This window comes from Hordeum vulgare, chromosome 4H, assembly GCF_904849725.1.
Source record: "Hordeum vulgare subsp. vulgare chromosome 4H, MorexV3_pseudomolecules_assembly, whole genome shotgun sequence".
Classification (NCBI taxonomy): Eukaryota; Viridiplantae; Streptophyta; class Magnoliopsida; order Poales; family Poaceae; genus Hordeum; species Hordeum vulgare.
The window spans coordinates 33,383,010-33,407,199 of record NC_058521.1 but is presented as its reverse complement, the minus strand read 5'-3'; the positions used below and the strand labels follow the sequence as shown (position 1 = coordinate 33,407,199).

The window sequence follows — 24,190 nt, the reverse complement described above, 5'->3', positions numbered from 1 at the left end:
TTGCATGGCAATATATCACGGAATGGCTATGGAAATGCCATAATAGGTAGGTATGGTGGTTGTTTTGAGGAAGGTGGGTTTAATGCAACAGGGCGAGTTGCGCGGTACTAGAGAGGCTAGCAAATGTGGAAGGGTGAGAGTGCATATAATCCATGGACTCAACATTATTCATAAAGAACTCACATACTTATTGCAAAAAATTATTAGTCTTCGAAACAAGGTACTACCCACATGCTCTTAGGGGAAGGGTGGGTAGGAATTAACCATCGCGCGATCCCGACCTCCCCACAAAGGATGACAATGAATAAATAAATCATGCTCCGACTTCTTCACATAACGGTTCACCATACGTGCATGCTACAGGAATCACAGACTTTAACACAAATATTTCTACCAATCCACAATTACTCACTAGCATGAGTTTAATATCACCATCTTTATATCACAAATATATTGCAAGGAATCAAACATATCATATTCAGTGAGCTACAAGTTTTATGTAGGATTTTATGACTAACCATGTGAATGACCAACTCATGTTAACTCTCTAAATAGATATAAGTGAAGCATGAGATTTTAATTCTTTCTACAAAAGATATGCCCACGCTCTAACAAATATAAGTGAAGAAAAAGAGCATTCTACAAATGGCAGTTTTCTATGTGTAGAGAAACATGCAATCTAAACTTCAAATGATATAAGTGAAGCACATGAAGCATTCTATAAAGCCATACTCAAAAGATATAAATGAGGTGCAAAGAGCCTTCTATAAATCAACCAAGGACTTTCTCATACCAGCATGGTGCATTATTAAAATAAAAATAAAAAGAACACGACGCTCCAAGATTTACGCATATCATGTGACGAATAAAAATATAGCTCCAAGTGAAATTACCGATGGTTGTTAGAAGAAAGAGGGGATGCCTTCTGGGGCATCCCCAAGCTTAGTTTCTTGGGAGTACTTGAATATTACCTTGGGGTGCCATAGGCATCCCCAATCTTAGTCTTTTTCCACTCCTTATTCCTTCATCCATCGTGATCTTGCCCAAAACTTGAAAACTTCAATCACACAACACTTAACAAAACCCTCGTGAGATCCGTTAGTGATAATAAAGCAAATTACAACTTTAAGTACTGTTGCCAACCAATTCATATTATGTTTTTGTATTGTATCTACTGTAATATAACTTTTCCATGGCTTATACCATCGATACAATCAATAGTTTCATCAAAACGAGCAAAATAATGCATCAAAAACAGAATTTGTCAAAAACAGGATAGTCTGAAGTAATCTTTACATTCACCGTACTTCTGTAACTCTAACAATTGTGAAACATTAGGATGAAATAAACAATTTGCATATCAGTATTGTGTAAAAAATTCAGAAACTTTTGACATTCCAATAAAAAATGTAAATTCACAAACTTAACCAAAGTTTCTGTTTTTGCACTACACACCAAACAAACAATCTAATCATCCTAAAGGCAAATCTTGTCACATTATTTTTATAATACAATATATTTATATAAGGGGATAATTATTTTTATTGAAAAGTCTATGTATTTAAGATTCACAAGGTTTCCATGGGCATGAACAAAGTTCAAGGCATGCTCCCATTTTAACAATGCTTGTCTCCCTCACTTTCACTTTTATTTTTGAAAAAGTTTTAGGTTCCCCTCTTTATTTTTTAAACTATACAAAAGCACACAACAAAATAAAATGACTCTCTAAAACTTTCGGGTTGTCTCCCTGGCAGCGCTTTCTTTAAAGCCATTAAGCTAGGCATAAAGTGCTCAAGTAATTGATCCACCCGGATCCCAAGGTATATCAAAGCCAATTTTAATTAACAATGATTTTTAATTTAGTAGTGAGCACAAAGTAACATATATCCCACAACAATGAAGTCTAACTCTCTTCCTATGCATTGGCATGTCATAAAAGAACAATTCATGCACACAAAGTAAAGGCCAATGCATAGTATAAACAATTTCTTGCAATTTTATCATATTAGAAACATAGAGAGGCGGAGATGTAGTTCCTCTCTCATAATAATTGCAAGTAGGAGCAGCAAGCACATGCATATTATATCTATCAAAATCATCATGTGTAATAGTAAAAGGCAACCCATCTATATAATCCGTAATAAGTGCAGACTTCTCCAATATAGTGTAGTTGGGAGAATTCAAAAATATAATAGGACTATCATGTGTGGGTGCAATAGCAACAATTTCGTTCTTAACATAAGGAACTATAGCAAGTTCATCTCCATAATCATCATTCATATTGGCATCATGGCCACAAGCATAGCAAGCATCAAGTTCATCAAAAAGGGATATTTCAAACGAATCCAAGGGATCGTAGTAATTATCATACCATTCATCCTTCGGCAAGCACGAAGGGAAATTAAACAATGTATGAGTTGAAGAGTTACTCTCATTAGAAGATGGGCACGTGTAGCTAATCCACTCTTCCTTCTTTTGTTCTTCGCTCTCCTCCTCATATATTTCATCCAATGAGCTCACAGTGTCATCAATTTCTTCTTCCATGGATTCCTGCAAAATATTAGTCTCCTCTTGGATAGCAGAGGAGTCCTCGATATATGGCTTAACATAAGAATTAGAATCATAGTTTTCATAGCAATATTTAAGTATGGCAAAACTTTCAAATTTGTAAAGAGTAGCATCATACTTTTCAACCAAATAAGCAATTTCATAGGCACCCTTAAAAGCAACAAATTCTTCAGTTTTCTCAATATCATAGTAATTATAAACACCCTTGACATAAGATGATACGATTCCATTATCCCTAAACTCACATTGATAGGGAAGGTGTTTTTAGGGTCTTCAGAACAACAAGTAAAATCATAAATTTCACATAAATTCCAAGCATAGCATTGCACAATATTAATATGATGCCATAAAAGTTTCCCTTTTTGAGATAAGCGGTGTCACACATAATAAGCATGATCATTTAATGATTTCCCCTCAACTAAGCTAGTTGGGGTTTCAGCACGAGCACAAATGGGTCGAAGATGACCCAAGTAATATTCTTTGGTGGTACAGAACACTAGTGGTTCCTCAACTTTTGGAGCAGCAAGTCTATTTTTTTTGGTATTTTGCGTTTCCTACCCAAATCTAAAGATATAAAACAAGTTAAACAACAAATAAAATCTACTTAGTGATAAAGCAAACAAGCACACACGAGAATATTCACCCCACGCTATGTCTCCCCCGCAACGGCGCCAAAAAAAGGTCTTGATAACCCACAAGTATAGGGGATCAATTGTAGCCTTTCTCGATAAGTAAGAGTGTCGAAACCAACGAGGAGCTAAAGGTGGAACAAATATTCCCTCAAGTTTTATCGACCACTGATAAAACTCTACGCACACTTAACGTTCACTTTACCTAGAACAAGTATGAAACTAGAAGTACTTTGTAGGCGTGATAGGATAGGTTTGCAAGAAAATAAATAACACGTAAATAAAAACTAGGGGCAGCTAAGATAAATAAACAACTAATTTGGTCTTAGTAGAGATATTTTTGTCACAAGAAGGTTATTTGTTCCTAAGCAATCAATAACTAGACCGGTAATCATTATTGCAATTTTATATGTGGGAGAGGCATAAGCTAACATACTTTCTCTACTTGGATCATATGCACTTATGACTGGAACTCTAGCAAGCATTTGCAACTACTAAAGATCATTAAGGTAAAACCTAACCATAGCATTATAAGGTATCAAGTCCTCTTTACTCCCATATGCAACAACCCACCTACTCGGGTTTATGCTTCTATCACTCAAGCAACCCACCATAGGCAAATCATGAACACATTGGAACACCCTACAGTGGGGATCCCTCACGCTTGCGCGACACGAAGATCACCATAAGACAACACCAATAATAAAACATGCAACTCAAACCAATCATGATCATTAAGCAACCCATAGGACAAAACGGATCTACTCAAACATCATAGGATAGCCATACATCATTGGGAAATAGTATATAGCGTTGAACACCATGTTTAAGTAGATCATGAAGAACATGGTATTAAAGATCAAAGAGAGAGAAGAAGACATATAGCTACTAGGTATGGACCCGTAGGTCTGTGGTGAACTACTCACACATCATCGGAGGGGCAATGGAGTTGATGTAGATGCCCTTCGTGATCAATTCCCTGTTCGGCAAGATTACCGGAAAAGGCTTCCAGATTGAAAAACATAAACTGGCACTAGGCTCTAGGTTAATAGGTTAGTCCCAAAAATAATATAAAACAACATATTAATGCATATATAACATCCAAACCATATAATATAATAGCATGGAACAAAAAAAATTATAGATACGTTGGAGACGTATCACATGCCCCGAAGGAGAGGGTTGGTAGGGATTAACCAACGCGCGACTCCGACTCAAAACAACACTAGGATTTCAACAAGGAATAGAAATGCTCACACATCATCACCATGCCCTTTTAATTTTTAGATGAACAAGAAATTTAACATCTTTTAACATTGACACCTCTGTGAAATAATAATAATGCACTCACACATTTTTCATATCACCACATCAATATCATTAACCCATAATTTCTCTATATGTGCTACATGATGGTTTTAATTATCTCTCATTGAACACCCATTATTTTTTACCTAGTCTTACGACCCATGCAAATTACCGTCACTATTTATCTAACTCTCATATTAGCATAAGTGAAAAATGAGAGCATAATATTTCTATAAAACCTACACGCCACCGTGCTCAAATAGATATAAGTGAAGTACTAGAGCAACTGCTAAGCTCAAAAGATATAAGTGAAGCAGATAGAGTATTCTAGCAAATTATGATGATGTACTATCTCTCTCAACTAGGTCTTGATAACTCACAAGTATAGGGGATGAATTGTAGCCTTTCTCGATAAATAAGAGTGTCGAACCCAACGAGGAGCTAAAGGTGGAACAAATATTCCCTCAAGTTCTAGCGACCACCAATACAACTCTACGCATGCTTAACGTTCGCTTTACATAGAACAAGTATGAAACTGGAAGTACTTTGTAGGCGTGACAGGATAGGTTTGCAAGAAAATAAAGAACACATAAATAAAAACTAGGGGAAGGTAAGATAAAGAAACAACTAAGTTAGTCTTAGTAGAGATCTTTTTATCACAAGAAGGTTATTTGTCCCTAGGCAATCGGTAACTAGACCGGTAATCATTATTGCAATTTTATATGAGGGAGAGGCATAAGCTAACATACTTTCTCCACTTGGATCATATGCACTTATGATTGGAACTCTAGCAAGCATCCACAGTTACTAAAGATCATTAAGGTAAAACCCAACAATAGCATTATAAGGTATCAAGTCCTCTTTACTCCCATATGCAAAACCCACCTACTCCGGTTTATGCTTCTGTAACTCAAGCAACCCACCATAGGCAAATCGTGAACACATTGCAACACCCTAAAGTGGGGATCCCTCACGCTTGCGCGACACAGAGAGCACCAATAATAAAACATGCAACTCAAACCAATCATGATCATCAATCAACCCATAGGACAGAACAGATCTACTCAAACATCATACGATAGCCATACATCATTGGGAAATAATATATAGCGTTGAGCACCATGTTTAAGTAGATATTACAACGGGGAAAAGGGGTGTTACACCGCTGCATAGAAGGGGAGAGAGTTGTTGATGACGGCGGCGAAGTTGTTGGTGTAGATCGTCGTCACGATGATGGCAGTGGCGGCGTTCAGGTGCCACCGGGAGAGAGAGGGGGAGAGAGCTCCCCTCCTTCTTCTTCTTCCTTGGCCTCCCCCTAGATGGGAGGAGGGTTTCCCCTCTGGTCCTTGGCCTCCATGGCGGCGAAGGGGCGAGAGCCCCTCCTAGATTGGATCTCTCTCTGTTTCTTTCTGTTTATGCGTTCTTCTTTTCGGGGCTTTCACTATTTCTTAAATCCCGGAGATCCGTAACTCCGATTGGGTTGAATTTGAACACGATTTTTATCCGAATATTAGCTTTCTTGCGGCGAAAGAAGGACATCAACCGCCTTACGGGGTGGCCATAAGACAGCTTGGCGCGCGCTAGCCCCCATGCCGCGTCCCTCTGGCTTGTGGGCCCCTCGGGCACCGCCTTCTATTGATTCCACTTCCCAAAATTCACATATATTCCAATAAAAATCTCCGTAAGTTTATATCCCGTTTGGACTTCGTTTGATATGGATTTTCTGCGAAACAAAAAACATGCAACAAACAAGAACTGACACCGGGCACTGGATCAATATGTTAGTCCCAAAAATAGTATAACAAGTTGCCAAAAGTATATGAAAGTTGTAGAATATTGGCATGAAACAATCAAAAATTATATATACGACGGAGACGAATCAGGTGTGTCCAGCAGATGATGATTACGGCAAACTGAAAGTAAAAGCAAATAAAAGCAAATGACACTCCAAGAAAAACTCATATCATGTGATGAATAAAAATGTAGCTCCAAGTGACATATCGATGGATTGAGACGAGAAGATGGGGATGCCTTCCGGGGTATCCCCTAGCTTAGACGCTTGAGTCTTCCTAGAATATTACCTTGGGGTGCCTTGGGTATCGTCAAGCTTAGACTTTTTCTGCTCCTCATTCCTTTGTTTTCAGGATAATACCCAAAACTTGAAAACTTTAATCACACAAAACTCAACAAAACTCCGTGAGCTCCGTTAGTACAAGCAACATATCAAATACTTTCAGGTGTTGTTATAAGTTGATTCTTATTTTATTTTAGCATAAGGTACCGTATTCTTACTTCTCCACGGCTTATACACCCTGATACAATCCATAGCATCATCAAAACAAGCAAACTATGCAAATAAAAAAAAGAATGTGACTGGAATAAAACAGTCTGTAGTAATGTGTAATGAACCTATACTTTTGTAACTCCAAATATTCTGGAAAATTAGGACGACATGAAGAATTTGTATAGAAATAATGTGTAAAACATTCAACATAAAAAGACGTTCTAGTAAAATCAGAGAAATTCTGCACTGGACGTCAAAGGTTTTGCTTTTGCATCGTATCAATTCTACTCATCATACAAATCATCCCAAAGGCTTTACTTGGCACAAACACTAATTGAAACATAAAAACACAATCATTACAGAGGCAATGATCATTTTATCACAAACAAACATAAAGTAAAATACAAAAACAAAGATAACTATTGGGTTGCCTCCCAACAAGCGCTATTGTTTTACGCCCCTAGCTAGGCATATTGCATAGTTTCAAGTGTTGTCATCTTTGACACTCCATCCATAAGTAGCTCTCATGATTGATTCATAAGGTGGCCTAATTATATTTCTAGGGAAGTGTTCCATTCCGTTCTTTAATGTAAATTGGAACCTTACGTTTCCCTCTTTCATGTCAATGATTGCACCTATAGTTCGTGTGAAGGGTCTTCCAAGTATAATTGGACAAGTAGGGTTGCAATCAACATCAAGCACAATGAAATCTGCAGACACATACTTTTTATTTGCAATTATCAGCATATTATTTATTCTATCCAGGGGTTTCTTAATGGTAGAATCTGCAAGATGCAAGTTTAGGGAACATTCTTCAATATTAGTGAGACCAAGCACACCACATAAAGATTTGGGTATAGTTGAAATGCTAGCACCAAGGTCACACAAAGCATTGCATTCATATTTACTTATCTTAATTTTTATAGTAGGTTCCCACTCATCATGCAACTTTCTAGGAATAGAAACTTCAAGCTCAAGTTTCTCATCGTAAGCTTTTACCATAGCTTCCATTATATGTTGAGTAAAAGCTTTGTTTTGTTCATAAGCATTGGACGAGCTAATAATGGATTGTAGCAAGGAAATACATTCTACTAAAGATAAATTATCATAATTAAAGTCCTTGTAATAAAAAATAGTGGGCACATCACTAGTTAAAGTTTTGACCTCCCCAAACCCACCTTTCAGTTTTAGCATAAAAATCATCACCTCCAAGCAAACGAGACGCTCTTTTAGTAGAGTTGATTCATCTCGAGTCCCTTTATCATTAATATTTAGAGAAGCAAACAAATATTCAATAGGATAAGTACCAATCATTTTAAGATCTTCATCATGATTCCGGTAAAAACTGGGAGAAAGAGTTTTTTCTAGCAATTGCCGCTTAGCTTGCAACGTAGCGGTCCCCTCCTTAGTTTCATTAGTAGAAACTTGGATAGATTTAATAGTCTCATTAAAATCATGCATAGGAGGCAAAGCATTTTTAAGAGTTTCTACATCAAGAGCAATTATATCCATGTTTTTAGCCAAAGTATCAACACCATGCAATTTTTCTTCTACCATAGTATTGAAAACTTTTTGAGAATTAATGAATTCCCTAATTCTGTTCTCAAGATGAGAGGGTATCCTATTAGAGTTTGTAGGAGAATTTTCATAGGAATTACCCTAAGAATTGCTATAACCATTAGGAACATTATCGGGATATGGCCTAACATTGGAACTACCCCTATAAGCATTGTTGTTGAAATTATTTCGCGAGACAAAGTTCACATCAATATCATCATTATTTTGCTCAATCAAGGTAGACAAGGGCATATCATTGGAATCAACATGAGTATTTTTATTAGCAAATAAATTCATAAGAGCATCCACTTTTTCACTCAAAGTAGTGATTTCCTTAACAAAATTTACCTTCTTACCGGTTGGAGCTCTCTCGGTATGCCATTGAAAATAATTGGTCATGATGTTTTTCAGAAGTTTTCTGTCCTCTCGTAAGGTCACATCCATAAAGGTACCACCTACAACAGAATCTAGAATATTTTTTGGTAGTTGGTGATGATATTCCCCAGCAACGGCGCCAGAAATCCTTCCTGATACTTATGATCTCCTAAGGTCACATCTTGTTGATACACATCACTGATGATGTTCGAGGACCATCTTTATTTATAAACACATAAAAAATACCATCATACATGATTGCCTCTAGGGCATATCTTCAGCAGTAACGTGTCCGACTCCAACACTAACTGTATCCTAACGAGGTTGACTTGTAAAAGTTTAACTATGAAAGATTAACCGAGCAACTACACACCGGCACATATTAGTTGCAAAATCGAATCAAACAATTTTTCTAGCCTTCACATGGTGTGGCTCCCTCTCACAAACTCCAATGCTACATTTTGCTATCAAATCACCCGCTATCTCCCCCACCCAACATTCATGATAAGGTGACATAGCTTGCATGTGGGTCACAATAAGTAACTCGGGTCTACCACTCCGTTTCAAAATAAATGTCATGATTTTAATAAATGTCATGATTTTAGATACGTAATTAATTGCGAAAGCGACGTGACATAGTTGCATACGCTGTTTCTCGAAGGAACTAGATTTACTATTCAGTAAAAAAAAATTATGGGAAACCCTTCGGTATGTCCCGATCCGGAACCAACACGTCAACACCCAGACGCCCGAGTCGAACCTCCCCCTTCGGCCTTTTGCCCTCCGGAAGAAAAGCATCCGCCTTTAAACCCCTCCGGCCTCTGCGCTGCGGTGGACTCCAGCCGGCTACCAGCCAAAAATCCGCGACCAAACTGCCGAGCTTTCCTTCTCCCCGAAGCCTTTCCGGAAAAACCCTCGCCCCCCTTCCCCCAACCCCGGCCGCGATCAACCCCCGCCACCGCCATGGCCAGCGACGACGACGACTGCTACTACTACTGCGACGACGACGGCGACGGCGACGGGGAGGCGGACGAGGAGGCGGCCGACTGGAACGGCCTGGCGGTGGGGGCGGACGAGGACGACCTCGGCCTGCTCGAGGAGGAACCGCCGCCCCCGGAGCGCCGCGTCGACTGCTGGGTGAGCTCCCGCGCCCGGCCGGCGGATTGCCGTGCCCTCTTGGACTGGATTGCGTGCGCGTGCCGGTTATCGCCTCATCGGGGCGTCCGCCGCGGCGAGATCGGGGGGATTCGAGCCTCCACGTGCTCCCAACCCTTCGCCGAATTTCGCGTCCTCTTTTTTAAGACTGCTATGCTTGCGCGTCTCTGCATTCTGCTCTCGTAGCCTCCGTTATCCCCTTTCAGCAGCCCACTTGATTTCCTTCCAGATCGGCTCCAGACCCAATGTGGTATCAGTTAATGCCGACTGATGCAGAGGCCCAGTGTGATTGATCTGTGGAACACCATTGCTAGTGGCGTGACCGTGCTTGAAATCACGCAGCTCCCTTGGCTCCAAACTGCACTCTGTTTTTGTTGCGAGATCTTTTAGTTCCTCGTTTGCTGATATCACACTAAAATTACTATAAACCACAGTTTATATAGAGGACACTATACACTATGGCGTGGAGAGCTTCCCTTCTTGAATGCATAATTTTGTTCTACTAATTATAACTTTAAGGACCGCACAAATCATTTTTATAAGACAATAACTGCAAGATGGAGGCATCAAGCATCGATGCGTTCCTGGTTTGCTGATAGTTCATCTCCTGTCTCTGTCTGTTATCAAAGCTCTGAACCTCTGATCGGTATCACAGTAAAATATTCATCCTTTGCTCAAAGTAATTATCTTATTGTATCCAATCATTTGTGCTCTACTTGTATTTTGCATTTTCTGTGATTTATGCCTCCAGATTAACCAACTGCAGTAGAATGTCATTTTTTTTAAGATTCTTATGGTTGTGTAATTAAGTTTTTAACATTTTATAACTGTTGTTTTAGGCTATTACAGGAGACACCCTTTCTGCAGCCCAGGTAATGGGCCATGCTGGTCATTTCTTATGATTTAAGAGTTGGATTCAGTCTGTTTACTGCTAGTCGAGGTTCACTGACTGTTTCTTTATCCACTCTGCCTACAGCAAGAAGACTTGTCCATAGTGATGAATTTGCTCAATATAAAGCAGCACCAGGCACGCTCTCTGTTCATCTTCCACCGATGGAAGATAGACTGCATCTATGATTGCCTTGACAGGAAGGGGCGCGACCGCATGCTCAGAGAAGCAGGCATTGTACTGCAGGAGAAGAATAGCATGCTAATAGGTGCCTCAAGAACACCCTCGACAAGTGTCCAGTGCAATGTGTGCTTTGATGATGACTTGTCCCCGGCTGCTGTCTCAACTATGGACTGTGGCCATTGCTTCTGCAATGACTGTGAGTTCATCATGCCTTCTCCTCAGTAGTTATCTTCTGACCCTTTACAGTTACTTTAAGGTGTACAGTTGTTCTGATCTGTACAATGACTGATCTTATGCAATGCAACCACCAGCAGCAGCAACAGCAGAGGATTAAAATCACTTGCAAAGCACGTCTACGCTTGCTTACCCGTAGCCCCTGAAAATACAAACAAAAACATTTGCTTACCGGGGCACTTCAATTTTGTTCCAGGTTGGACAGAGCACTTCAATGCAGCCATAGACGGTGGCAAGAAGCAGATACGTTGCATGGAGGTGAAGTGCTTGGCTATTTGCGATGAGGGCATTGTGCAGCGCCTACTTGGCCAGAAGTACCCCGATGCAGCCAAGCGCTTTAACCGCTTCCTACTGGAGTCTTATCTTGAGGACAATGACTTCGTGAAGTGGTGCCCCAGCATCCCACACTGTGGACGCGCAATCCGTGTGGGCACCGGTGATCGTTACTGCGAGGTCAAGTGTCTCTGCGGTGTCAGCTTCTGCTTCAACTGTACGGAGCAGACGCACTCACCGTGCCCGTGTACCATATGGAAGAAGTGGAACACCAGGATCCATGGCGAATCAGAGAACATCAAATGGATCGTTAAAAACACCAAGAGCTGCCCCAAGTGCTTCAAGCCAATTGAGAAGCGTGATGGTTGCAACCTGGTCAAGTGCAAGTGTGGCCAGTATCTGTGGTAAGCTCTTTTTACATGTGAGCTCGACTGCCCGACTGCCTGATCAGCAATCTGCGAACTGCTCATCAGTGTGCCTTTGGGATAATTTTCATCCCATTATTCCCGCACATGCTTATTGAGTGCTTACATGGCTAATTCACACATTCTCTGAGGAATGTTCTTATGTTACCTGCTGCATGCATCCTATTCTGACTTAAGTCAGTTATTGATTATTAGTTCTTCTATGAATGCAGCTGGCTATGTGGTGGACCCACAGGTAGGGCGCACACATGGACAAACATTGAGGGCCACAGCTGCAACCGCTACAAGGAGAGCAAGGACAAGGTGGACACCGGCAGGTGGCAGCTAGAGCGATACGCGCATTACTGCAACCGGTTCAAGATTCACGAGGACTCATACAAGGAGCAGCACGAAAAGCTGGGGCCGGCCATCAAAGAGAAAGTGAAGCAGCTGGAGTCGAATCACCTACGGCCAAGGCTGATCAGGGACGGTGATTGGCTGACCGATGCACACCAACGCCTGCTGTGGTCACGGCAGGTGGTGTCACGATCATACGCGTTTGCCTACCACATGTTCGGCGGCGAACTGCGGGCGCACCGGTCAGAGCGGGGCAACTTGGTCCCAGCGCAGAATCTATTTGAGAACCAGCAGGAGCAGCTGGAGCAGCACGTGGAGCAGCTGTCCAAGGTGCTCGTAACGGATATCCCGGCGCTGCCTGACCAGGAGATAGTGCAGGTGAAGCAGGATGTCGTCAACCTCGCCAAGATCCTCGAGAGGCTCTGCGGTGAGATGTACACCTGCATTCAGGACGAGCTGCTGCCGTTGCTCACGGTACCCATGGACATCGCCGCGTACACGCCGGACGGCCCTGTGAGGGCCAAGGTGTTCCGGGCGTGACAGGCTTCACTTTGGTGCTGCTGAGGGCAGGGCCAAGGAGTTCCGGGCGTGACAAGCTCCACTTCGGTGCTGCTCAGGGCGGACAGATGGTGTGGCAGCAACTGAAGAGTGAAGACCACCTTGACATGCATCTGATGCAGATGTGGGCGTACAGTAAGAAATGATTTAGGCTGTGCTCTGAGGTTAGTGGATGCCTCGCACTGGGAGGACCTAACCTAATTACCTAAGTAGTACTTATTAATATAGATTACTATTGGTTTGCAAGTGAAGCACGTACGGGTTCATCCAGGTATTTGTGGTGTCTGTACTAAGCGTTGTTCTGGAACTACATCTTTCTGATGGGATGATATAAGTAACGACCTGCTTCAGCACTTCTGATTGGCATTGCTGTTAATCTCGTCTCTTTAGTCTGCATATAAGATTTGTCTGAAATCAAACTCTATGAAGTTTAACAAACTTTATAGGAAAACACATCAACATTCACAATAGAAAATTAATATCTTTAGATGCATCGTGAAATAATTGTTATATTATATGAACTTTAATACTGAAGATGTTGATATCTTTTAATATAAGTTTGGCCGAACATTTTGAAGTTTGACTTTGGGTGCTTAGAGCTAATTTATTTCTACCAAGTTGTTCATGGCTAAATGATCTTGTTCCCAAACAGGCGGAAAATGTGTTCAATTGTTGTATGTAATGTTTAGAGCATCTCCAGCCGCGCCCCCAACAGCCTCTCTCAGGTATTTTTTTTCGCCGGCGGGAAAAAACGGCCCAGTCGCTCCCCAGGAGTTCGTTTTTCGCTGGCTAGGACTGATATTGGCCCCGGCGGTCCTAGGCCGAACCCAATGTGCTGGGGGGCGACCGGGGCCGCCGACGGAAGGAAAAACGGTGCGTCGGCCCCTCCTGTTAGGTGGGAAAACAGTTTTTCCTCCTTCAGATTCGCCCCTCGTGCACTACACCTTTCGCCGTCGTGCCGATCCCGGTGCCGTCCACCTATCTACCGCCACTATAAAGGTCATCTCCCTGTCGACGAAGGAAGGGTACGCCACGGCTTCGCCCCCTGCCTCCCCTGCTTCTTGGCAGGTTTTTCGGCGCTCCGACCACCCACGCGGCTGCGCATCTGCCACACCCGTCAGGTGTTCGGCCATTTGCTTAGTCGATGGACTCCAACGACGAGGAGGCGTTCGCGGTGTTAATGGAGGACGAAGCCGACGACGACACCCAATATGAAGAGCGCCTAGCCGCCCTGTCCGCAAGCAATGCAAAACCGAGGCGAGGTGGCTCGACGTCGGGCCGGCTGAAGGCAAAGCAGAGGCAACAACTGTAAGGCTATCGCTTGCTCTACATCGACTACTTCACCGACACTCCTCTGCACGGCGACAAAGTATTTCGACGTTGTTATCGGATGAGCCGGAAGCTCGTCCTCGGGATCGTGAATTCCACCAGGGAATTCGACAGCTACTTCAAGTGCAAAAATGATTGCACCGTCACCCTTGGATTCACCTTACTCCAGAAGTGCACGTCAGCTATCACGATGCTTGCATACGGAGCTCCCGGTGATATGTTGAAAGACTATGGACACATTTTGTTGAACTATTTTGATTTCTATTGATTTGTTGAATTATTTTTTATTTATATTGATTTCTGTGATGAACTATGTGATAAAAAACACTATTGTTGTTCAATTTGTGTCAAAGCATGCCGAATATGGGTCAAAAGTGGACTAATTTGCGTCGAAAATGGGCCGATATCGACGGTTGGGGGGCGACTGGGAACCCGAGCCTCCCAGGACGATTTTTCCGCCAGCGCGCCCCGAGACGGCGCTATTTTACGTCCCTGGGACCGAACGGCTGGAGATGCTCTTAGGGCATTCCAAGGGAACCAAACATGAGGAAGCTAAACCGATCCAGACATGCACTTGATCGATCAAAATGTCCGCTTTTTTCTCTTTTTCATGTGTATGGTCCCCTCTCCGCACTTGATCGATCAAAAGGTCCTCTTTTTTCTCTCTCTTCATGTATATGGTCCCCTCTCCTCTCTTTCATCCTAACGAAACAATACATCATAAATAACCCACCACATGCATGGTCATCATCTATTTCTTCTCCTAGTCGGGTATTTTGTAATTAGCGTTGGATGACACTATCGTGAATACAAGAACCACGTCCAGACATAAAAACGACATATACCGAACGAATTTGCGGGTCGGTGCTGGAGATGCCCTTATGTGGTATGCGTGTGTTCAATTATTGTATGTACTCGCATCCATACAATAATTACATGTGTGTTCAATTATTGTTGGTGGTAAAGGGGTCGTCGATTTCACACGTGTGAATGTTTTTATGCATTCACTAGCAAAAGGACCCGTGTGTTGTAATGGATACTTTTTTCATAATTTCCAATGGCCATAAACACATTTTACTGCATCACTTAGATACACTATCAATCTCAATTCCGCGTAATCATGAACACTTTTTAAAACTCGTGCACATATTTGAAATCAGGACAAAATTTCAAATTTGTGAATAATTATAAAATTTTCCAACATTTTATTCTATTTGCAAACTTTTTTAGAAAAATTGAGTATTTTTTCAAAATATTTTTTTCTGAATTTGCGAATATTATATAATTGACAAATATTTTTTTGAAAATTTCTGCAAAATATTATCGAAATTAGCAAACATTTTTTGATTTGAATTTTTTTTCTGATATAAACATATTTTTTGAAATGCGCGACCATTTCTAAAATAGTTAACATTTTATGAATGAATAAAATATTTTGTAAGTCATGAACATTTTTTAGATTTTGATATCTTTCCATTCATGAATATTATTTGAATTGCCAAAATTTTATTAACATTTTTTCGTACACAAAATATTAAAAAACTTATGAACACATTTTTATTCCCCGAACGTTTCTGTTCAAAATTCTAAACTTTTTTAAATAAGCAAATATTTTATTACAAAATAGTAAATACTTTATAAATCCACAAGCATTTACGATTTACAAATTTTTTACTTAAATTTGCATATTCTATTAAAATACGAACTTTTCCTAAGTCCCAAATTACTTAAATTATAAAAATTGGAAATGAAATAGAAAAATAGAAAATAAAAATAAAAAATCGTAAAACAGGCCGCCGGACATGAGCCAGCTCAAACGACGTGCGGTGTCTTCTCCCAGTGCCCACAGCACTGTATAGGAGGTTCATACATGGGCCGGCACAGTGAGCGGATTTTCCCGTGTGAAGTGTTTATTTATCATGTATAGATGACATTGGTACGTAATAATTTGGAAATTTGGGGTAACATTTCATGAATGAATAAAACAAATTGTAAGTCATGAACAATTTTAAATTTTCCGGATATTTTCCATTCACGAGAATTATTTAATTGGCGAAATTTTATTAACATTTTCTAATACGCGAACTTTTATATAAATTATGGACACATTTTTATTTCTCTAACATTTCTTTCAGAAATTATAAATATGTTTTGAATAAGCAAACATTTATTATAAAATCTTAATTATTTTAGAAATCCACAAATATTTATGATTTACTAATATTTTATTTAAACATGCGTATTTTGGAAAAATCTAAACTTTTTTGAAGTCTCAAATTATTTAAATTAGAAGATATTGAAATACAATAGAAAAATATAAAATAAAAATTAAATTTAAAAAACAGCCCGCCAGACATGGGTCAGCTCAAACGACGCGCCGCGTGTTCTTCCAGTGCCGATAGCGCAGTATAGGAGGTTCCTACATGGACCGGCTCTGTGAGGGGATTTTCATGTGTGAAATGTTTTTATCATTTATAAATGACATTGGTTGGTAATATTTTACAACTTTGAAGGTAATTTACATGACACACCGCCATAAACAATCCGTGCTTTATTAAATACTAGCCGTTTGTTAAATAAGGACATGTAGAATTTAAAAAACAATCCGTGCTTTTCTTGACCGGTGTCCTTCTATCCAAATACTAGCCGTTTGTTAAATAAGGACATGTAGAATGCGTTATCTTAGGAGTGCTACATAGGATAAATGATTAGATGGATGAAAGAGAATACGAAAAAAAAAGCTTTGCCTTCTCTTATTTAAGAGAAGACATGAGGTGATCTCTTAGCACAATATGTCTCACCATGTTTATAGAAATAACTAATCTATACATCTATACCTAATAATAAAGCGGCTATTGCTTCCGTCGGAAAACCCACCACGGTATTTTTATAAAAAATCCCCTTAATTTTTGTTATTCAACCCGCGCTCCATCATTTATCTGCAACGCAAAAGAAAAAAAATGATTCGGTGCAAAAATTATACTTGTACGCATTGCCTACTCCCGTCGACCCTGGGCCACCCTGGCCTGTGCCCAGGCCGCCGCCACACCACTCGCCGCCGCGGCCGACCTCAACCGCCACCCCTGTCGATCTCAACCCACCCGCCTCCGCGGCCGTACCTCTCCCCGCTCACTGCCCCCGTTGCGGCGCTCGAGAGCATCGCGTCGACCCTGGTCCACCCTGTCCTGTGCCCAGGCCGCTGCCACACCACTCGCCGCCGCGGCCGACCTAAACCACCACTGTTGTCGATCTCAACCCACCCGCCTCCACGGCCGTACCTCTGTCCGCTTGCTGCCCCTGTTTCGGCGCTCGAGCACAGCTTCTGGATCAAATCAACGCGACAGCTACAGTGACTTGGGATGATGCGTCTGCTCGATGCAGAACGGCGACAACGCGGCGGAGCGAAGTACTTGCAGGTGGAGGCGGGCCTCCATGGCTCACACGGGGAACTCTGAGGTTATGGCGCGGCAACGGCGACTCCTTATGGCCAGATAGAGGCGCCTAACCCTTGCTCCTCTCATCGTATCCCCTCCTCCGGCAGGAACTTATCATCTGATGAGATCCCCTCCCCATGCCTCCAACCGTGTGCCAAGCACCGACAAAAAGTTTTGTTTTGTGAGGATTTGTTTGCTGATGAATGAATGTATTGAATGTAAGATTGTATTGTTGTAGAGACAAAGAATGGAACACCACCTTCAGTTTGTCATCTGATCCTACATTCTCTACCCCATGAGTGAAATAAAATAACAGTACATTGATCAATTCACGTAGCCTCTATGTTTTGCTTTGCTTGTCCCGCTCAATTTCTCATCATGGTGGAATTAACAATGGACGGGTTGATTTCTCAACAAAATAGGATAGGACTGACTACATTAGTTAGTTAGCTTATTATTTTAATAAATCAAAATGATTATAAAAAGATTAAAAGCGTGTGGTATTTTTTTCTCCCGTTGCAACGCACGGACCCTTTTGCTAGTAATAATAAAACGGCTATTGCTTCCGTCGGAAAACCCACCGCGACATTTTTATAAAAAAGCCCCTGTAATTTTTGTTCCATCATTTATCTGCAACGCAAAAGGAAAAAACGATTCGCTGCAAAAATTATACACGTACGCATCGCCTCCTCCCGTCGACCCTGGGCCACCCTGGCCTGTGCCCAGGCCACCGGCACACCACTCGCCGCCGCGGCCGACCACAACCTCCACCGCTGCCGATCTCAACCCACCCGCCTCCGCGGCCGTACCTCTCCCCGTTCACTGCCCCTGTTGCGGCGCTCGAGCGCATCGCGTTGACCCTGGTCCACCCTGGCCTGTGCCTAGGCCGCTGCGACACCACTCGCCGCCGCGGTCGACCTCAACCATCACTGTTGTCGATCTCAACCCACCCGCCTCCGCGGCCGTACCTCTGCCCGCTTGCTGCCCCCGTTTCGGCGCTCGAGCACAGCTTCTGGATCAAATCAACGCGACAGCTACAGTGACTGGGGATGATGCGTCTGCTCGATGCAGAACGGCGGCGGCGCGCGAATAAGGCGCGGCGGAGCGAAGTACTTGCAGGTTGATGCGGACCTCCATGGCTCACACGGGGAACTCCAAGGTTATGGCGCGGCAACGGCGACTCCTTATGGCCAGATAGAGACGCCTAACCCTTGCTCCCCTCATCGTATCCCCTCCTCCGGCAGGAACTCATCATCTGGTGAGATCCCCTCCCCATGCCTCCAACCGTGTGCCAAACACCGGCAAGAAATTTTGTTTTGTGGGGATTTGTTTGCTGATGAATGAATGTATTGAATGTAAGATTGTATTGTTGTAGAGACAGAGAATGGAACATCACCTTCAGTTTGTCATCTGATCCCACATTCTCTACCCCATGAGTGAAATAAGATAACAGTCCATTGATCAATACACGTAGCCTTTTTGTTTTGCTTTGCTTGTCCCGCTCAATTTCTCATCATGGTGGAATTAACAATGGACGGGTTGATTTCTCAACAAAATAGGATAGGACTGACTACATTGGTTAGTTAGCTTATTATTTTAATAAATCAAAATGATTATAAAAAAGATTAAAAACGTGTCGTATTTTTTTCTTCCATTGCAACGCACGAGCCCTTTTGCTAGTTACATAAAATAAGGCTAAGAGATGACTCATTGTAGACTTTTTTTTATCATCTCTATATTACAATGCAAGATTTAAGATAAGACTATCTTATTAACCATTATACATGCCCTAAGACACTAGTATTATTACCATGCAAAAAAGAAAAAAGAAGCCACAACGACTTGATTGATCTAGCACACAATCCAGGTCTCACCACGAAGAACGTACGTCTGTTGAGGGCAGAGGTAGGTGGTTGCCTTGTTCATAGGAGGAACTGCGTCCGATTGATGTCGAACTTGTCCGAAGAAGTCAGCTGCGGCTCCTGCACGCCGCTGAAGTTGACCACCTTGCGGACGAGCGAGCAGACGGGCGCGGGGAGCCTGCAGTTGATCCGGCCGTCGGCGTTGCGCTCGCGGATGATCGCCTTTATCGTCGCGAGCAGCTGCGCGTAGGTGGGCGTCCGCTGCGCGAACAGCGCCGCCGTGAAGAAGCTGTACGTCAGCGCCCCCATGCCCACGAGCTCGTCGCCGATCCCGTCGATCGACGTCTGGGTGTCGGCGCAGCCGCTGATCAGGACCGCCTGCCCGCCGCTTGTCTTCTTCCAGGCGCCGTTCGGAGGGCTCTCGTCATCCCATTCCGATTCTCCGTTCCTCCAAAAATGGCAAAACAATGGCATCATCGTCAATTAATCGTTGCTTTTTGATCGCGGTGCGGAGGATTCAGGGGAAAAGGTGGCTGATTTCGTTGCTGTACTTCTTGATCTTGCAGAGGTGGGGCAGATCAAGGACGGTGCCGCTGTGGCAGGCGTCGACGACGGCGTGGAGCCTGACGCCGTGCACGAGCGGCCGGACCAGGGCCGCGTTGATCTCGTCGTCCCGGATGTCGCTGCCGTAGTCGTCCGGGTCCGAGTCGAGCGGGCAGATCACCTCGTCCTTCCCGTCCCGCTCGTCGCCGTCTTCGTCGCCCACCTGGCCGCCGTGGCCGGAGAAGTGGAACACGAGGGAGTCGCCGGAGCTGCAGCCGTGCACGAGCCACCGCATCGCCAGCAGGATGTTGGACTTGGTCGGCGTCCTGTGCGGGTCGCTCTCCTCATCTGGCAATGGCATGCAGCACGAGAACGACGATCATCAGACAAACAAATGCGTACGCAGCGCAGGTGGTGGGTGAGTTCTCAGGTGTTCGTCCGTCGTTACCGGTGAGCACGAGGATGCACTGGCCTGGAAACCCGTACTTCTGGGTGAGCAGGAAGCTCATGCTCTTGACGTCGGTGATGGGGCCGCTCAGCTCACGGAGGTGCGTGCCCGCGTAGCTGATGCCGACCAGGAGGGCGCGCTTGTCGCCGTGGGCTCTGGGGTAGTTCGCCTCCCGCAGCCTCGGCGGCGTTGCCGGCCTCGTGCGGCCGCCGCCAGCCATGTTGGTGATCATGTTCACGACGAAACCGACGGCGCCGTGCCGTCGGCCGACGCGCGTCACCCCGCGGCAGTGCGCGCAGTGCACAGCGCGTGCTCCCCGCGGGATGGACACGCGCTCGCCGCAGTGACCACACTCCATTGTCCTGGCTTGGTGTTGCGTGCATCTCTCTTCTCAACTCCATGCCCCTTTTTATAGTGCTAAATCGAGCAAGAAAAGACCATGATTTGAGTGAACATCAAAGCATTTTTGCAGGAACATTCCTATTTCTTACTATTTCTTTGGTTGGAGAATCGAATGCATTGTAGCACCATGGACCATTAACAAACTGCGTGGAGGAAGGAGTAAGTGGGCATACGATTCTAGCAGCCACATGATGAAATAAACAAAGAACAGTGCAGCATCCATCTTTGGTTCTTTTCTCAGTGAGACTTGCGAGGTAATAAGGATCAAGGTTCTGGGTTGAAGTTAATCCACAGCTTGCTACTCGTTTGTAGAAGCGCATTTTGCAAGTGATTGGGTTAACGCATAAGGCAGAGTAGTTCCTCCGTTTCAGTTACTTCCATATTTATATTGTACTCCCTCCGTTCTGTAATATAAATGTAGTGTCAAAAACATTTTTATATTATGAAACGGAGGGAGTACATTATTGTGTTTAGTCAAATAAGCTTGTGAACTTTAACAAAGTCTATGTAGAAGAAAAGAATTATCAGCATCTACGATACCAAATCAACACCATTACACTTCCTTTGGGCGTGAATATATGATTAGAGTTGGCAGTAGGACTGTAAGGACTTATTTGCAAGCTAGATTCTCTGCCTAGCTTAGCTTCTACTTGTATCATTGCAAGCACTATCCCACTATTTGCTACTTTGTGGGAGGTCCAGATTAGGAGGAATATGGTTCATCTTCTTTTCTGACAGGGTAGTGGTGTGAATTTTATAAGCTCGAAGGTGAATGGAAACGTGATAGAACTAAGGAGAATACATATATACCTGACGAGCAGAGACCAATTGCCACAACACTAATTCGGGCACCGCGCGGATCCTCGGCTTTACGGATTCTGCTTGAAAAGCTTATGGCGGATCCATTACAAAACCATCGTGTTCTTTCAACATATTTAAAGTGGTACATGTTGCAACGATTTATTTTTTCTGATTTAGTCATAACTTTATTATTGATACATCTACTAGCAAAATTCTCGTAATAAATGTTGCAGGTCCATGAAAAAGGGTAATTTATTTGTTAGCAATAAGATTTCCTCTATTTGGAGAGGCCAATGGTGACAATTTATTAGAGCTAAAGTTTTCCCCGTTGTACAATTTGAAGTTTATACTGCATGGGTGGATTTGGTTGTTTCATATTCGGCTTACACTTGCTCACAAATAAGACATATATGTTGTGACTACTTTTATTTTAGAGACATGCAACCAAGGGTTATTTTATTTTTTTGAGAAAGCCAATGCTAGTATAATAATTTATTTGGAACATGGAGATTTTTTTTAAATAAATAGATATAGCCCAATTGGGCGAGGGGGGGGGGGGTGTCAAACCTGAACTAATCTACTCAGCTTGGTCTTTGGTAGCAAAAGGCTATCACATTAGCTACATTGAGCCGATCCATTTAAATAATTAGAAGATAAATACCAGTTCAAGTTTCAAGTAAAGAAATATTTTAGGAACACAATAAAAAAATTCTTGAAGGCGGCAATTCTATCGCAACTACAATAAGGACATCAAGTGGTGGGGTAGCGAGAAAATTCAAAGATTGATGTATGCAAAATCAGTGAAGACAAAGGCCACAATACGCACAAGGGTAAGACATCAAAAGTTTACTTTTGAAGGGTTACCGACTAAATATTGAGAGTGAAGCCAAAAATGCATATCTACTGCGGTGATCCTCACACACCATTATAAGGTGTAATGTGTTAGTCTTGGTATTCCGTTAAAGAAACATAATTTCCTCAGCAGCACACCAATTAGAGTAGTACAACGGTACCAGCGAATGGACCATTTCATTATAGAAACGAAATCACATACCCAAAAGTGTACAAGCTTCTACTTACCAGAAACGAGGCAAGAGATTTATACAAAAGCCAAATAAACTTGCAAAAAATCCCAACATGGCTTAACTACAAGCTCATAGCTCTAGAGCTACAACTCCTGGTCTATATATATACTAGTCTGCGACTCATAACTCTATTGTAGTGCACCGCGGTCTTGATTCCGTATCTTATGTCCTTGTGAAAGGATGTGGATGTTGCCTAGAGTGGGTGAATATGCATTTTAAAACAATTATGGTTTAAATTTGAATAAATACGAAATAAAACTAACATTTTATTTATCGAACACAAAACTTAAATACATCAGGCTCAACTATGTACACCAACAACTTATATTACACAAGATAAACAACAATGTGATAGTAAGATATTCAGTGCACAATGAATGAAGAAAATATTTGTGACTACTCTGGTCCTGCTCGCTCCGAGCACTTAACCTTCGAGAACCACACATTGTATCATATGCTCTCCTACACCATTTTCCCTCTCGATGGTATGGATTCGGACAAGTCCATCTCAGATGTTCTTGGAATGCCTCATATGTCATCTATGAGCGATACATCTTCGACCTTGAAGATATGTTTTTGTGTATTCTGAAGGATTATGTTCAATATCCATTTTGCATCAAGGTCTACGCGCCATTGATCCAGAAAGTTGTCGATCATGCTATGAGCACAATGTATCTCACGAAGGCTAGTCACAAGAACTTCATACCTCATCTTCGCAATACATTGCAAGTCATGGAAGATTTTACTTTGGGTAAATCATCTTCATCAATTTAAGACTATCATAGAAAATTTGATGCACTCCATCTTCCTCGGCGCGAAAAAATGTTTTCACCTCAACCTCGATCTCAGCTTGAGATTAGTTTCCGGACGCAATAACTTCTTCTGAAGCATATCATAGAGGATAGACAAGAAAAGATCATCTTGCTTTCGAGCTCAATACCATCAACAATCGCACCAGGCTGATGCATCTGATCACTGATTAAAACAAGGAGAGATAGACTCTGGAAACTGCTCGCAAGTTCTTTATTGAGAAACAACTCCTGAATGTGAACCTCCAAGAATTATACGATTATATTGAAGAAGGCTTCATTGTTGAATATTTCCAAGAGCGCAATACTCCTCTGCCTGGTCGTGATCCTATACGTGATATTCTTCATCTAAAGCTTCACAAATTGCTCGAAGAGTGTGAAGTCACATCACCGACCGTCAAACCCTTCGAAGGAAATGTTTTCTCACTTGTTCCGCCATCGGCTGATCCCAATGTTCCCAGCTCATCCGCTCAGCTCCAAGCTAATCTACCTGAAGGAAAATCTACTGCCGATGACGAATAAGCGATTCGAATACCACCTGTCACATGAAAAGAAGAAGAAACTTCAGACAACTCTTGTGGGGATGCCTCGGAGTGATTCACATCAACCTCCTCAAGCATAATGTTATTTGTCACCTTTTTGCCACTTGTTGACAAAAAGTGGGAGATAATCATCGAGTTTTCAATAGATTTTCCTTTGGTTA

General features: G+C 42.5%; 2 protein-coding genes across 2 annotated transcripts; one reads left to right on the top strand and one right to left on the bottom strand.

Annotated features, from left to right (window-relative positions):
* The first annotated feature begins 9,540 nt into the window (after window positions 1-9,540).
* On the top strand, window positions 9,541-13,127 carry LOC123447741 (probable E3 ubiquitin-protein ligase ARI3). Its single transcript, XM_045124389.1, has 5 exons — window positions 9,541-9,858; window positions 10,716-10,748; window positions 10,853-11,144; window positions 11,379-11,859; window positions 12,093-13,127. Exons 1-5 carry the CDS (start codon window positions 9,685-9,687, stop codon window positions 12,754-12,756), a joined length of 1,644 nt encoding a protein of 547 aa, XP_044980324.1. The 5' UTR covers window positions 9,541-9,684; the 3' UTR covers window positions 12,757-13,127.
* Window positions 13,128-19,159: 6,032 nt separating this feature from the next.
* Window positions 19,160-20,765, bottom strand: LOC123451110 (metacaspase-1-like). The gene is made up of 3 exons (XM_045128119.1): window positions 20,391-20,765; window positions 19,951-20,290; window positions 19,160-19,847 (listed from the first exon to the last, which is right to left on the bottom strand). The coding sequence occupies exons 1-3, from the start codon at window positions 20,746-20,748 to the stop codon at window positions 19,460-19,462; spliced, it is 1,086 nt and encodes a 361-aa protein (XP_044984054.1). The 5' UTR covers window positions 20,749-20,765; the 3' UTR covers window positions 19,160-19,459.
* Between the last annotated feature and the right edge of the window lie 3,425 nt (window positions 20,766-24,190).

What these genes read in the sequence shown, in the direction of transcription:
- LOC123447741 (XM_045124389.1), top strand. Translation starts at nt 9,685, where the DNA reads ATGGCCAGCGACGACGACGACTGCTACTACTACTGCGACGACGACGGC. An exon ending in ACACCCTTTCTGCAGCCCAG is followed by an intron (nt 10,749 to 10,852) that starts GTAATGGGCCAT and finishes CTCTGCCTACAG; the next exon opens with CAAGAAGACTTGTCCATAGT. An exon ending in AAGTGTGGCCAGTATCTGTG is followed by an intron (nt 11,860 to 12,092) that starts GTAAGCTCTTTT and finishes CTATGAATGCAG; the next exon opens with CTGGCTATGTGGTGGACCCA.
- LOC123451110 (XM_045128119.1), bottom strand. Translation starts at nt 20,748, where the DNA reads ATGGAGTGTGGTCACTGCGGCGAGCGCGTGTCCATCCCGCGGGGAGCA. An exon ending in GTGCATCCTCGTGCTCACCG is followed by an intron (nt 20,291 to 20,390) that starts GTAACGACGGAC and finishes TGCCATTGCCAG; the next exon opens with ATGAGGAGAGCGACCCGCAC. An exon ending in CACCTCTGCAAGATCAAGAA is followed by an intron (nt 19,848 to 19,950) that starts GTACAGCAACGA and finishes CCATTTTTGGAG; the next exon opens with GAACGGAGAATCGGAATGGG.